Source organism: Thalassophryne amazonica, chromosome 9 (genome assembly GCF_902500255.1).
Source record: "Thalassophryne amazonica chromosome 9, fThaAma1.1, whole genome shotgun sequence".
In the NCBI taxonomy this organism is placed as follows: Eukaryota; Metazoa; Chordata; class Actinopteri; order Batrachoidiformes; family Batrachoididae; genus Thalassophryne; species Thalassophryne amazonica.
This window is the reverse complement of record NC_047111.1, coordinates 37,705,148-37,719,948: the sequence shown is the minus strand read 5'-3', so window position 1 is coordinate 37,719,948 and position 14,801 is coordinate 37,705,148. Positions and strand designations below refer to the sequence as shown.

The following is a 14,801-nucleotide window of genomic DNA, read 5'->3' as shown; positions in this document are numbered from 1 at the left end:
GAGAAAAATGAGAGTGAGTGAGGCACTTTTGATTGAGATATAATGTAAAATGTACACCAAAAGGGCTATTCAATATTAAATTTAAATGTCCACAAAATCCACAAGTGCCAGTCTGCACCTCACTTTCAAATATCAGAGTGATTGGGGCACGTTTGATTAGGACATAATGTAAAATATACATTAATGGGGTTTTCAATGTTAAATTTAAATGGCCACAAAATCTGTAATCCAGATCAGATGCTGATCAAACTTTGTAAGTCAATATTTAAAAGGATCCTACATAAAGCTCTCAAATATGAAAGAAATTCAAGCTTTTTTGACAGAGTTGTGAATTTTGGAAAATTCATTCAGTGTTGAAGAATGGGGATTTTTCAAATTTTCCAAGATTCATCCTGACTTTGACCTTGAAAATTCAATCAGTTCTTGTCTATCAGGATATGAATCCTCTGTAAAAACATGAGAGATTGTGGGCTCCAGGCTGTTCAAAGACAGACAAAAACGGGGTGAAAACATAACCTCTGCCCAACTTTGTTGGCAGAGGTAAAAACTGGCTTTTGGCGGAAAAGAAAAAAAAAAAGAAAAAGAGTACACTTTTCGCAAAAGTGTAATCACTAGCTACAAATGGTTTTGAAGTAACTTAGTAACTCATGATGAACTGGAGAAAGCTAATGAACGTATTGATTTTTTTCCTCAGGTTTGAAACTCAGGATTTTTCATTGGAATGCAATCACGTGTTACAGTCTCTTCCTGCTACTGAGGTTGGGTTGGTAGTCGACCCCCATAAAATTAAGTTACTATTTAGTAGGGTTTGTAAGGGTAAATCCACAGGCCCTGATGGCATTTCTCCTTTTATTTTTTGGGGCCTGCGCAGAAGAGCTCACTCCAGCTTGGTGCCCAGTTTTTCAACAGTCTGTAGACACACACACAGTTCCTAACCTCTGGGAAAAAAAAAACGACTATTATTCCTGTTCCAAAGAAACCCTGTCCAACTGAAAGTAATGATTATAGACCAGTTGCGTTAACGTCCGTGGTAGTTAAATGTTTGGAGAAGTATATTATTTCTATATTGAAAGCCGATGTTAGCTCTAAATTGGATCCACTGCGGTTTGCTTACAGACATGGACGAGGTACAGACGATGCAATTAATAGTATTACTTATTTGACCCTAAAGCATCTTGAGGACCCCAAGGCTTACGCACGTCTTTTATTTGTCGATTTTAGCTCTGCTTTCATCTGTTGTTAAGCAAATTGTCTCAGATGACTGTAGACCCGCTTATTGTGAAATGGTTTATTCTTTTTTAACTTATAGGACTCAGAATGTTAACGTAAACAGTCTTAGACTCCAGATTTATTAGCACAGGAGTACCTCAGGGTTGTGCGAGTTCCCCTGTTTTGTTTATGTTATATACAAATCAATGCAGCAGTCATCAATGTAACCTTATTTTTAAGTTTTCTGATGACAATGCCATCCTCAGCCTCTTGCACAAGGACAAAGATTGCTCATCTTATTTTTCTGAGGTAGAGTCTTTTGTTCAGTGGTGTGATGCCAATCACCTGGTTATAAATGTAAATAAAACGCAGGAAATGGTTCTAGATCCTCGGTCTGTTGGGGACCAGACTCAAGTTGTAGTTCATGATCAAAAAATCCACCAGTTAAGCTCTTATAGATATCTAGGTGTTCACTTAGATAATCTATTTAGCTGAGGAACCCACACTGATCATTTGTGTGTACGTTTACAGCAAAGACTATTTTTTACGTCGACTTAGGGTGTTTGGTGTTGACCAGAAAGTTATGCTTTTATTTTATCGGGCGGTGTTGGAGAGCATCATTAGATACGGGATGGCAGCATGGTATGGAAGCTTATCGGTTCAGCTAAAATCAAAGCTTTCTCGCTTGGTGCAGACTGCTATGACGGTTATGGGGAGGACCGGAACCCTTCCCCTTCAACCCATCTACACTCAACAAAAATATAAACGCAACACATTTGGTTTTGCTCCCATTTTGTATGAGATGAACTCAAAGATCTAAAACTTTTTCCACATACACAATATCACCATTTCCCTCAAATATTGTTCACAAACCAGTCTAAATCTGTGATAGTGAGCACTTCTCCTTTGCTGAGATAATCCATCCCACCTCACAGGTGTGCCATACCAAGATGCTGATTAGACACCATGATTAGTGCACAGGTGTGCCTTAGACTGTCCACAATAAAAGGCCACTCTGAAAGGTGCAGTTTTGTTTTACTGGGGGGGGGGATACCACTCAGTATCTGGTGTGACCACCATTTGCCTCATGCAGTGCAACACATCTCCTTCGCATAGAGTTGATCAGGTTGTCAATTGTGGCCTGTGGAATGTTGGTCCACTCCTCTTCAATGGCTGTGCGAAGTTGCGGGATATTGGCAGGAACTGGTACACGCTGTCGTATACGCCAGTCCAGAGCATCCCAAACATGCTCAATGGGTGACATGTCCGGTGAGTATGCCGGCCATGCAAGAACTGGGACATTTTTAGCTTCCAAGAATTGTGTACAGATCCTTGCAACATGGGGCCGTGCATTATCCTGCTGCAACATGAGGTGATGTTCTTGGATGTATGGCACAACAATGGGCCTCAGGATCTCGTCACGGTATCTCTGTGCATTCAAAATGCCATCAAAATGCACCTGTGTTCTTCGTCCATAACAGACGCCTGCCCATACCATAACCCCACCGCCACCATGGGCCACTCGATCCACAACATTGACATCAGAAAACCGCTCACCCACACGACGCCACACACGCTGTCTGCCATCTGCCCTGAACAGTAGGTGAACCGGGATTCATCCGTGAAGAGAACACCTCTCCAACATGCCAAACGCCAGCGAATGTGAGCATTTGCCCACTCAATTCGGTTACGACGACGAACTGGAGTCAGGTCGAGACCCCGATGAGGACGACGAGCATGCAGATGAGCTTCCCTGAGACGGTTGCTGACAGTTTGTGCAGAAATTCTTTGGTTATGCAAACCGATTGTTTCAGCAGCTGTCCGAGTGGCTGGTCTCAGATGATCTTGGAGGTGAACATGCTGGATGTGGAGGTCCTGGGCTGGTGTGGTTACACGTGGTCTGCGGTTGTGAGGCTGGTTGGATGTACTGCCAAATTCTCTGAAACGCCTTTGGAGAAGGCTTATGGTAGAGAAATGAACATTCAATACACAAGCAACAGCTCTGGTTGACATTCCTGCTGTCAGCATGCCAACTGCACGCTCCCTCAAATCTTGCGACATCTGTGGCATTGTGCTGTGTGATAAAACTGCACCTTTCAGAGTGGCCTTTTATTGTGGACAGTCTAAGGCACACCTGTGCACTAATCATGGTGTCTAATCAGCATCTTGATATGGCACACCTGTGAGGTGGGATGGATTATCTCAGCAAAGGAGAAGTGCTCACTATCACAGATTTAGACTGGTTTGTGAACAATATTTGAGGGAAATGGTGATATTGTGTATGTGGAAAAAGTTTTAGATCTTTGAGTTCATCTCATACAAAATGGGAGCAAAACCAAAAGTGTTGCATTTATATTTTTGTTGAGTGTATGAGCAGTCTGTTTATAGGCAAGCACAAAAAAAAAAATACTCTGATCCATCCCACATCCTCCATCAGGAGTATGAACTTTTACCATCCGGGAGACGATACAGAGTTCCCAAGTGCAAACTGAACAGATACAAGAACTCTTTTGTTCCAACCTCAATCAGACTCTTGAATGATGCAGGAGTTGTCCGGGAGCAGCTTTGTGCATGGATGTGTATGCATTTGTGAATGTGTGTGCTTTAACTTATTATCTGTTTTAATCTGTTTTTTTTATTGTCTTATTATGCTGTTTTAATGGTATATTATATTATGGGAATGTGCAACATGCTGATGAATGTTCCATAGGCATGTAAGCAGTGTACTGTTTGTTGTTGTATTTATTGATTTTGAGGCAGGAATGTTTGCAAATCACTTGAAGTCCAAGACAAATTTCCCTTTGGGGACAATAAAATATATCGTATCGTAATATGCCTAAGTGCATAACATCATCATCCAAATATGGCCTTTAATGACCTTGTAGTGGCCCAGTAGGCATAATTTTGGGTAGACGTACATCTATAAAACAGTATGAAACCAAGGAGGTGAGTTGGCACCACCAATACCAAAAGGAGCTGCTTGCAAACCTGGCACAGGACTCCTGCCCAACTGTTCAAGATCTATATCATCAGAGTTTCACAATTCTACATCTGTGTGTACAATCTTCTACAGTACAGTTCAGACTCAAAACAACTCTTTACAGACTTTTGGGACGTGTTAAAAACAATGTTGAGGTCTTGAGGCTGATTTTTTGTTATGCCTTAGCCTCGGCCTCACTATGTAATGACTCAGTCTTGCATCATCTGGCCTTGAAGAATAAGCCGAGGCCAGTTTGAGGCCACTAGTTTGTTTTGTTTTTTACCCATTTTTTGCACCATTTCTTTCCATCAAACAAAAAACTGCTCATCACGGTAACTTTACACATACAATGGTCTATGCGGGCAATGGTTGAATGCATTGTGTTCCAGCCATCACACTACTGCACATACACAGACACATGCTACACTACAAGCATTAACCTGCAAAAATCTTCTGAAACATGCTTTGTCACTACCCAAGCATTAATATAGTCCTTCACCTGGGTAATGTATTACTGCGTGTGATCCCAACACATTGCATTACAAACATACAGTAAAGATTATACAGGGCTGCATCAGACTCACTTGGCTGTGAAATTACACATTAGTCTATTGGAACGGGCCCCGGCAACTCCAACAGAATGTGTAATAAATATTCTACCTCAGCCTCGGATGCTTTGGCCTCGGCCTCGACTTGCTGTGACTCAGTCTCGGCCTTGGCCACAGGGGAGGTGGACTCAACTACAACAATGGTCAAAAAAAAAAAAAAAAAAAAAAAAAAAAATCCAGATTGGAACTCCCATGTGCTCTGTGAAATGCCCTCTCTGAGCTAGTCTCCAATCTGGGTAACACCCACACTGTGTGCTGAAGAGAGATGGAGGAATGCCTGTATTGATCCTGAGAGAGCGATGTGGTGAGCAGCAGCTACTACGCATTTAACGCAACAGACACAGAAACACAATTTCTTAGACACCTGAAATGTGTGTTATTTTAGGAGGCAATAACTCAGTTTCTAAGGGTTTTTTTTTTTGTTTACACCTTGCTACTACAAAGTAAAGAGCCTTACTGTGAAAAGGAAACCCTATTTGGTCTCTGATGAAATGTGGAGTCATTCATTACAAATCAACAGCTAAAACATCTAGAGGGGAACTCCAACACGGACTGAAGCAGAACTCCGGAAGGAATCTACTATTGTTTAATGACTCAGTCACACGCAGCAAATGTTTTGATGATGATACATGTTGAGAACCTGATCTCAACAGATACCTGCGAGAATATCTGCCTGATATCAACTCAAACCAGTTCCCTAACATATTTAAAGTACTTATGTCAACCTTGTGCTATAAATCCAAGAATACTGAAAAATTTCCAGAGAAATTTCCAGAACTTGCAAAACCTGCTGGGCAGGACACCATTGCACTGTTTCGCTTTCTATTATTAAGTATAATCACGTTTTCAGAGATTACAATCACATTCTACTTGCTGTGACAAGCCACAAGATAATTTCTTTAAGAATATGTTGTGTTCACAAAGGAGGAGGTGGAGAACTCATAATCCATTTCGTCGACGCCTCATAAGAGCTGAAAAACCATCAAAAACAGACGCAAATATCAGCTGAAATGTTTGTACTGAGCAGTTGTGATAGATCTTATTCTTCTTATTTGCCACTTTATAAAAATAAAATTGCACTGCAGGTACCATTATTTACTTGCAGAGGAGGGGTTTAACTCTCAAACACATTCACACTGATAGAGCTGCTGTATTTGTGAATGTTTGGCGCTCCAACAGTGTGATAGCTGAACTTAAGAGGGGCAGAGCAAGTCTTGAAGATGACCCGAGGTCTGGTCAGCCTGCAAATGTCCCCACCGAGACACTGAGTAAGACTAAACAAAGGACTGTGCTCCAGTCACTTTACACAAAAGTGAAATACGCATACTTGTGTCGTTGCCAGGCTTTCAGCTTTTGTGTGGCTTTCGCACCAATCGGAAGCCTTTCCTGGCGGGGTGTAGTTTTGTGTGTGTGCGCGCCTTTACCTCCTCCTCAGCACTGGGCTCTGGGCTCTTGATGGGACTGGACGACTGGCTAAACACTGAGGAAGACTTCCTGCTGTAGCTCTAAAGAGACAAAACAAAGAGATGAAAGAGAAATGGTCAGAATTTCCTCTGGTCTCAAACTGTACCTTTAAAGTTCTTAAAACTGGAGTAATTCATCAAGCAAGCCATTTAAATCCAACAAAAAAAATAACATCCTTTTTAACCATGAAGTTATGACAACGGAGTAGCATTTGCAGGGACTATTTTAATGACCCAACAACGGTGTCAAACCAAAGCTAGAGATCTGTGATCAATCTCACAAATGACACAGGTGGACAGACAGATTGGGTGATTCCTATTTACCTCCCAAAGTTTGTTGGTGGGTGGTATAACTAGAGATCTGTGAGCTTGAAGTGACATTATGCTGCCATACCAGTTACATGCATTACATATTAAAAAAAATGGCACAAAACCACTTTCATGTCCAATGCGATACAGACACTGAAAGCTTCAGAGTCTTACAGTTTTCCCCTGTCTCAATACATACAAAATGGCTGTAAAAGTGATGAAAGTCTGCCTTAAACTGAATCCATACTGGTGGACTTTACAAGTGTTCATCCTACACACCTCTCTTCAGCAGTACTTTTTTGATAACCCACATACAAGGTTGGGTAGGATTACTTTGAAAGAATACATGTATGTACATACATTTGGATTACATTTCAAAATAATCTTACCCAACCCTGCCCACATATGCATCGAGGGAGATTCCACATCCCCAGGACACGACAGTACATAAAATCCACATAATTTTCATACTCATTGCATTTTTTCCTTCTCTATCGAAGGATGGGGTTAAATTGAACCCTGTGATGTATTTCACATGACGACAAGTAGCAGCGTAACGAATCATAGTTGATCCGTGGTCTGTACAGACTGCTCCCTAACCCCCATTGGTTTGGCACACACGTGAGCCATGCATTAATTGTAAAGTTTACATGAGTGTGCTTTACTGCAATAACTGCGTTAATTCTGATGCAGTCACAGTAAAACTGTTTGAAGCAACTGTGCATGCATGTCGTGCAGTGATGAACGCAGCATATTAAACACAGCCTTATGGTCTGCGCTCTTCTGGAAACAAAAACAGAATTTCTCAAAAATTCAAGGAGTTGAGGACAAAGTGTCCATCGTCTGTTCCCTGTACAATCGTGAGCCCACTGAACAGGCGTCACACATGCACAATTGAGCTGGCAGAAAGTCCACAGTTCTGTAAAATAATGAGACATTTTCCAAGCGTCTGTTCAGCAGGACCACTGATCTAACTGAATCTGCATCAGTGGGTAGGCAAGCTAAGAGTACAATTATAGAGCACAATTCATACACAAGGCAACTCAAAGTGCTTTACAGTTACTTAAATTTACAGTCAGACCATGAAAAGATTTGTAAACAAGCAGAGCTGTTTTGAAATCTCGTCTCTAAGCAACAGGAAGCTAGTGCAGAGACCTGAGCAAAGGACTAATGTGGTCGTATTTCCTGGTTCTAGTCACGACTCTAGCAGCAGCATTCTGAATGTACTGCAGCTGTCGTACAGCTCATTTAGAGAGGCCAGTGAGTAGGCCATTACAGTAATCTAATCTACTGGAAACGAATGTGTGAATTAATCTCTCCAAGTCTGATTTAGACACTATGTTTCTGATCTTAGCAATGTTTTTCAGATGGTAAAAAGCTGTTGATATTGATTTAATGTGGCTGTTTAGATTCAGGTGTGAGTTTATGATTACTCCTAGATTTCTGACCTGCTTTTTAGGTTTTAGAGACAGAGACTCAAAGTGACTGATAACGCTTTCCCTTTCTTTGTGTCGACCAAAAACTGATGTCAGTTTTGTCTGAGTTTAGCTGGAGAAAGTTGTTTTGCATCCACACGCTTATCTGTTCAATGCACCTACAGAGTGAATCTACAGGCACATGTTCACCTGCTGTCAGTGACACGTAGATCTGAGATTCATCTGCATAACTGTGGTAGGACACATTGCTGCTGCATACTAGCTGACCCAATGGAAGCATGTATAGATTGAACAGGAGGGGTCCCAAGATAGACCCCTGGGGAACTCCACGTCACAGCCATTCTATCTGAGACAGTTACCAATTTCAACAAAGTACATCCTGTCCTCCAGATAGGACTTAAACTAGCGTAGAGCAGTGCCTGAGATTCCCACCCAGTTTTCTAACCTCTGTAGTAAAATCATATGGTCCACTGTGTCAAAAGCAGCGCTCAGGTCTAGCAAAACTAGGACGGAGGCTTTGCCTGCATCTGTGTTCAGGCGGGTATCATTTGTGACCTTGATTAAAGCCGTCTCAGTACTGTGGTGGGGTCTGAAGCCTGACTGGAAAGTATCAAAGACATTGTTATGAAGGAGAAATTCAGAAAGTTGTTGGCAGACTACTTTCTCCAGAACTTTACCAAAGAATGGCAGGTTTGAAATGGGTCGGTAGTTATTTAAAACTGTAACATCAAGACTGCTCTTTTTTAGAAGAGGTTTGATAACGGCAGTTTTCAGATCTTTTGGAAATGTTCCATTTTGTAGTGAAATATTTACTGAGTAAGTTGTGGTAACAAACTGCTCAACACAGACTTCAGAAATCTCATGGGTAGCTCATGAAGAGAACATGTACATGCACTCAGACCGGAGATGACATCTTCAATTATATTGTCAGTGACAGGTGTAAAATGTGTCAGATTAACTGGCTGCGGGGTGTTCATTTGTGCTGTGAGAATTATAGCATTTTTAATGCCTTGAACTTTGTCATTAAAAAATATTGCAAACTCATTGCACTTAAATGTAGAAATTAATTCTAAGGGCAGTGTGACTGGAGGGCTTTTCAGTCTATTTACTGTGGCAAACAGGACTGGAATTATTGCTGCACTTTGAGTGGAACAAGGGAGATATTTTTCCGATAATAGTACAAAGTTTGCTATTACATAGCATTTCTTTATAGATTTCATAATGAATCTGAAATCTAGTAGGAGTAATGTATTTATCCTGAAAGGGTTATACTATAAATAGTTCTTTTTAGCCTCTCACAATGCAGACATCCTCATCTTTTTGGACAAGAATTGCAAAGACACTGCGCCCATCCAGCATAGATGGGCGCTCAGCTCAGCATAACTCCACTCCTATTACTGCCAGGGTCTTCAAATTCACTGGGACCATTCTTAGGACACAGATCTTGGACATATTCAAAGTTGGCTAACCTTGACCTATTTTAAGTGGCCAAAAGGTCATATTCTTTCTACACACTCCTACTCTTTGATTACATGCTCGTACAGCCAAGGGTACTTTAGCATTGAGTTCTATATTTTTGCCCGAGGCCAAAATATGGCCATCAGATATTGCAAAGACTTTGTGTCTGTTCATCCATCTGTATGCCTGTGCTCAGCATAACTCCATTCCTATTACTGTCAGGGTCTTCAAATTCACAGGGACCATTTCTGGGACGCAGACCTTGGTCAAGTTCAAAGATGGCTAACCTTGACCTATTTTAAGTGGTCAAAAGGTCACATTCTTTCTACACACTCTTTCATTGATGACATGTTCATACAGCCGAGGGTCTATATTTTTTTTTTAATTTGCTTTCAATGTTCATAAATATGTTTTTACTTTTTAACAAATGGAAAGCACAGTAGTATTTGGTGTTTTTTTGTTTGTTTGTTTTGTTTGGGTTTTTTTTGCTGATCTGAGCATTAGCCGATCCATGGCATACAAACCGGATCTAGTCCGATCTGGACGTTTGTGATACGCAACACCCATCATGACTTGCAACTTGCCATGAACGCAGATTACTTCTATGCTGCTCAGTCTTCTGTCAGTTAATTATTGTGTTCAACAAGCATGTTGACAAAAGGGGAGCTGCAGAGTGACCTCTCATGGAAAAACTGTGCAATGATGACACTCGTGCCATAGTTGATCTCTCGTCTCTCAGCTTCTTTTTAATTGTCATTTACCAACTGAGATCACTGTTGCTCTTATATTAAAATTCTCCCACCTCACGGCATTTTCACATCAGCAGAAATATAAAGATATAGAATATATCAATCATAGTTTACAAGGTAATTAATAATTTTGAAAAGCAAAAATGTGAAAGATTAACCTCTGGACAAAAGTATCAGCAACAACAACAACAACATCACACAGAAATAATGTGTAAAAATGTGTTTGTGTTTCAAGGTGTGACACTTTGGCAGAGTCAGACAGGGTGTGACAACAGCACTTAATGTGCGTTTAGCTGTGAACGCAGAACCCGGATTATCAGGCTCTACACTCAATTGTCAGGACATCACCAGGAAGGTGCAACATAGTCTGAGAACATTCTGTTGCACTGCACAGGAGAAATGATGACATAGGTTTAGAAAAACACGAGATGTGATAAAGAAGGAAAAGGTGGAACTATTTTTGTTCAATTAAAATCAACATTAAGGCAACACCTTTTGATTCATTTCAGTGTCATTCACTGCAATTCATGGATTTTCACAGATCTGTTGGTGGTGGTGGTGGGGAGGGAGTCATTTCTCCAGTAATCCATACAAATATTTTGCATCACACACATGTGGCATTCTCCAAGGCTCTATTTTAGGTCCTATGTTGTTTAGGTTGTAGACATATGCTCCCACTTTGTACTGCTTTTTAGAAACATGATGTATTGCTATGCATTCACACTGCTTTGCCTGTCTGTTAAACCATGTGCTGTTTGTCCAGTCAATCTTGCTAGCTGTTTTGAAAATGTAATATGTTGGATGGCTAGAAATGTGCTTTTTCCGAAATGAGCAAAAATTATTGGTTTTGTCCACTGTGTTGGGGTTACTGAAATAAGGTCTAAACTCAGTGTCCTGGTGACCATTTCAAAGCAGAGCATCTGAAACTTTGGGTTTATCATGCATTGATTACTTCATTTTAAGAAATAAGTAAATGCAGTTATTAAGACTATTTGTTTTTGGCAGCTCAAATCTACTAGAAAACAAATCAAACATTTTATCTTTCAGAATAACTTGACGACAGCGATTCTTGCCTTCATGACATAATATACATATATACTATGACATAATTGTGTGTGTGAATATATATATATATACATACATACACACACACACACAAACAAACAAAATGTTCCTTCCTGCCCAAACACCACCTCGGCATTGAGCCAAACTTGGCACACACATACTTTGACATACAGGGAGTAACATAGCGTATTGAGCACTTTAGTAGTAGTAGTAATAGTAGTAGTAAGGTGAGAGACAATTTTTGTGCTGCATCATCATCAGCAAGTGTGCTTAAAGGTTGTCATACTTTTATATTTTCATTTTCTTTTTAACTTTTTACCTCTTCCTTTTTGCATGTAGTAGTAGTAGCTGCCGTCTCTTCTTGAGGCAGTTTTCGTCATGCCCTAACAGTTCTCTGGAATACGTGGGAGGTGACAGCTTTGTTGGTAAAGATGACATTTTCATTTCAGTTTTGGAATCAAACCCACTCTGGGGTAGGTAATGGGCTAGTTCTTTATATGCAGGTCTCCTACACTATTTAGGGACCTGAGAAAGTGAGTGATGATGGCCCTGAGAGTGGACAAGGAGGCATTTGTTAGAGGAATCTGTGATCAGGTGACATCATCTGTGGTCTAGTGCCCCTCTGCCTGCTTCCAGTGGAATCAAAGCATTTCATTCCTACAAAGCTACACCTCCTCCAACCACAGTATGATGGTTTGGTCTTGACAGATGCATCTGCTGTACTATTACACTGGAGCAGATAATTTGAGCAGCTGTATGTGTATAAGGTTGATCCTGCATCGTGCTGAGATGTTCCACACCTTCAGTGTCATGATCCTTTTGCAGTTCTCCAGGTAACTGTGAACCACCAAATGTTGGTGAGATTGCAAAGGTCATGAAGCAACTGAGGAAAGCTCTTAATGATCTGTGGCATTGGAGCTCATCGCCGCCAGGCTGGTGGCGATGTTCTCCTGACATTGCAAACAATCTTTCTTTCAATCTGGGAGACAGGTATCATTCCTGCAGACTGGAAGAAAGGACTTGTCGCAAACTGGAAAGAAAAAGGTTACTGCATGGATTACAATAACTATAGGGGTATCACACTGCTCTCTGTGCCAGGGAGGTGCTTGCAAGGATTATTCTTAATTAGATTCAGTCCCAGTTATAGCCTGGCTTCATGCCCAAAAAGTCAACCGTGAACTGCATTCTACATCTGCGAGAAGTCACAGAAGACAAGCATGAAAATCAGCAGAGCATCTTCGTAGCCTATGCTTTACGAAGCAGAGGCCTCTTGAAAATAAGTACATATTTAATTTATTCATTAATTATAAAAGTTGTTTTAATGGCACAAGCATTGACGGTGCCATGTGTGGCGATTATGTGACATTAAGATGTTAACTAATGTTAATTTTAATTGCATCTGCGAGGTTATAATTTTATGAAAGATAATATATATTAATAAATAATATAATATATTATTATATATGCAATATATTAATAAATAATATATTGCACACTGACAACACACCAGCGGCGATGTGTCGAACAAGAAGCCGTCATTGCGTTTCGAGGTCATTTCTTTGGACTTGTTTTGGCAGTCACTGGTCCAATGCAGATGAACAGCTGGGCATGAAGGAACTGTCACAAAACATAACCAGAGGCTGCTAGCACACAGGTGCAGGATCTGACCGCCGTGTCATAAAAAAAGAAAAATATCAGATAATGCACAGCCATGGGTGATCATGATAACAATGTGAGGCCTGCAGTACTTTGAATGATTTGTGAAACTGCCCTCCAAAAAAAAAAAAAAACATCTCTTCTTACTCTGGCACTATCGCTGACAGCATTATGTACGAAAACAATACAACGATTCATCAAGAGTTGACACGTTTCTCAGCCTGCTTATACACACATTAATTTACATTACATTTCACCGCGTCACGCAACAGACCACACAGCAATGCACAAAAGGTTTTGGGCATCGTGCAATAAAAATGTAGTGTTCATCAACAGAACAAGAAAATTGACTGTTTATCTTCTTGAGGTATGATGCGACGGCATTTGTTGGACTGGAACTCCGTGTCTCTTATGCAGATATTTAGAGTTTTACTGTTGATTTCAGTGTTCCTGATCATGATTTTGACATTTTGACTCCTTCGTGGTGGTGCACAGAGGCAAGATTACAAAACATGTGCCACTGTCCAAATACTTATGGTGGCCCTGACTATAGACCCAGGTACTGACCTTTAACAGAATGGCTGTTAGTTTCATTCCCACCGATTCCAGTGTGTTGAAATCCATGAAAAAGTGTGTTTGATGCCTCCTGGTATCAGTTATCACATTCTTTAAGCATCTGTATGAGGGCTAACCTTGGCATATTTTAAGAGGTTAAAAAGTCACATTCTGTTTCAATCTGCTCCATTTTTGTTTTGAGTGGCAGAGGTGACAGCCAATCAGAGTAGAGCTGCACCGTGACGTCAGTGGTTGGCCAAAACCACTTTGTTTTGTGTGTTTGTCAGTGTTGCCAACTTGCCGACTTTCTCGCTAAATCTGTCGACTTTCCAAACCCTCTTGACGACTTATTTTCTTAAAAGGGACTAGCCACAAATCTAGCTACTTTTCCTGGCGTCACTGGAGACTTTCCTGGTGTTTGGCAACTCAAAAGTGAAACCAAGTATTGATCTAGTGTCTCTACTGTCCTCCACTGAGGGGAGGGATCCACAATCCTCCGCGTTCAAACACGCATGCGCGATGCCTCCACGCTGTTCCCACATCGAGTGGAAAACCTGACTCGGACTCAGTCAAACTTTACCTCATTTGCTGCATTGTGATTAATTAATTTTCCCATTTTTTCAACATATAAGGTGATTCGGAAATATTCCAAGGACATACAGTCTCTTTGGATTTCTCAAGGGCCAGTCAGCCAACATGTTTGTAATGTCAGTTTTGGACCTGGATGTGTTGGACATGGGGCAGAACATGTCTGTGTGGTTTATTTTTAAATTCATGCATGTGTGTGTTTTATCCATTGAATTCTGGACATTAGCTTGGTGATGTTTTTTTCTGGTTGCATATAAATACAGAACACTTCCCAGCTGTTCTGACTGGTGCCTTCCATTTTAACCTGCTGAGGTCAAAGTTCACGATTTGCTTTGTGTTAAGTACATGTCATGCTGCATTTCATCACTAATGAAATATGACAGGTTCACTTTGTGGAAGAGTATAGGTACAATATGTGATGAAAGTTTTAAAGTTGTCACTTATCTTTGCAAATGTTTGTGTCCTGGAGATGGAGAGACATTCAGAAAGAGCCTAATGGAGAAAGGTCAGTTGGACAGCAGTGTTTTGCAATGCCAACATTTTTACATGAGTATTTTTGCAGGAGTAAGTCTCCAGACTTTGAGGCTCCTTGGCCTTGAGAAGTTATTTTATTTGGAGGAGTGATAACCAATTTAATGGCAAAATAAACAAACATAGAATCACTTTTGTCGCTCCAACAATGTTTTTTTTTTCCCAAAACTGTATTTCAACAAATACATTAACAG

At 40.7% G+C, this 14,801-nt stretch overlaps 1 protein-coding gene across 2 annotated transcripts in view; it reads right to left on the bottom strand.

The window, feature by feature from the left end:
• The window catches only part of pof1b (POF1B actin binding protein), a 111,346-nt gene that overhangs the window by 76,207 nt on the left and 20,338 nt on the right, over nucleotides 1-14,801 (bottom strand). For both annotated transcript variants that reach the window (XM_034177907.1, XM_034177908.1), the window contains exon 2: nucleotides 6,222-6,302. In XM_034177907.1, coding sequence (XP_034033798.1) covers nucleotides 6,222-6,302 — 81 coding nt within the window. The remainder of the gene's footprint in view (nucleotides 1-6,221; nucleotides 6,303-14,801) is intronic.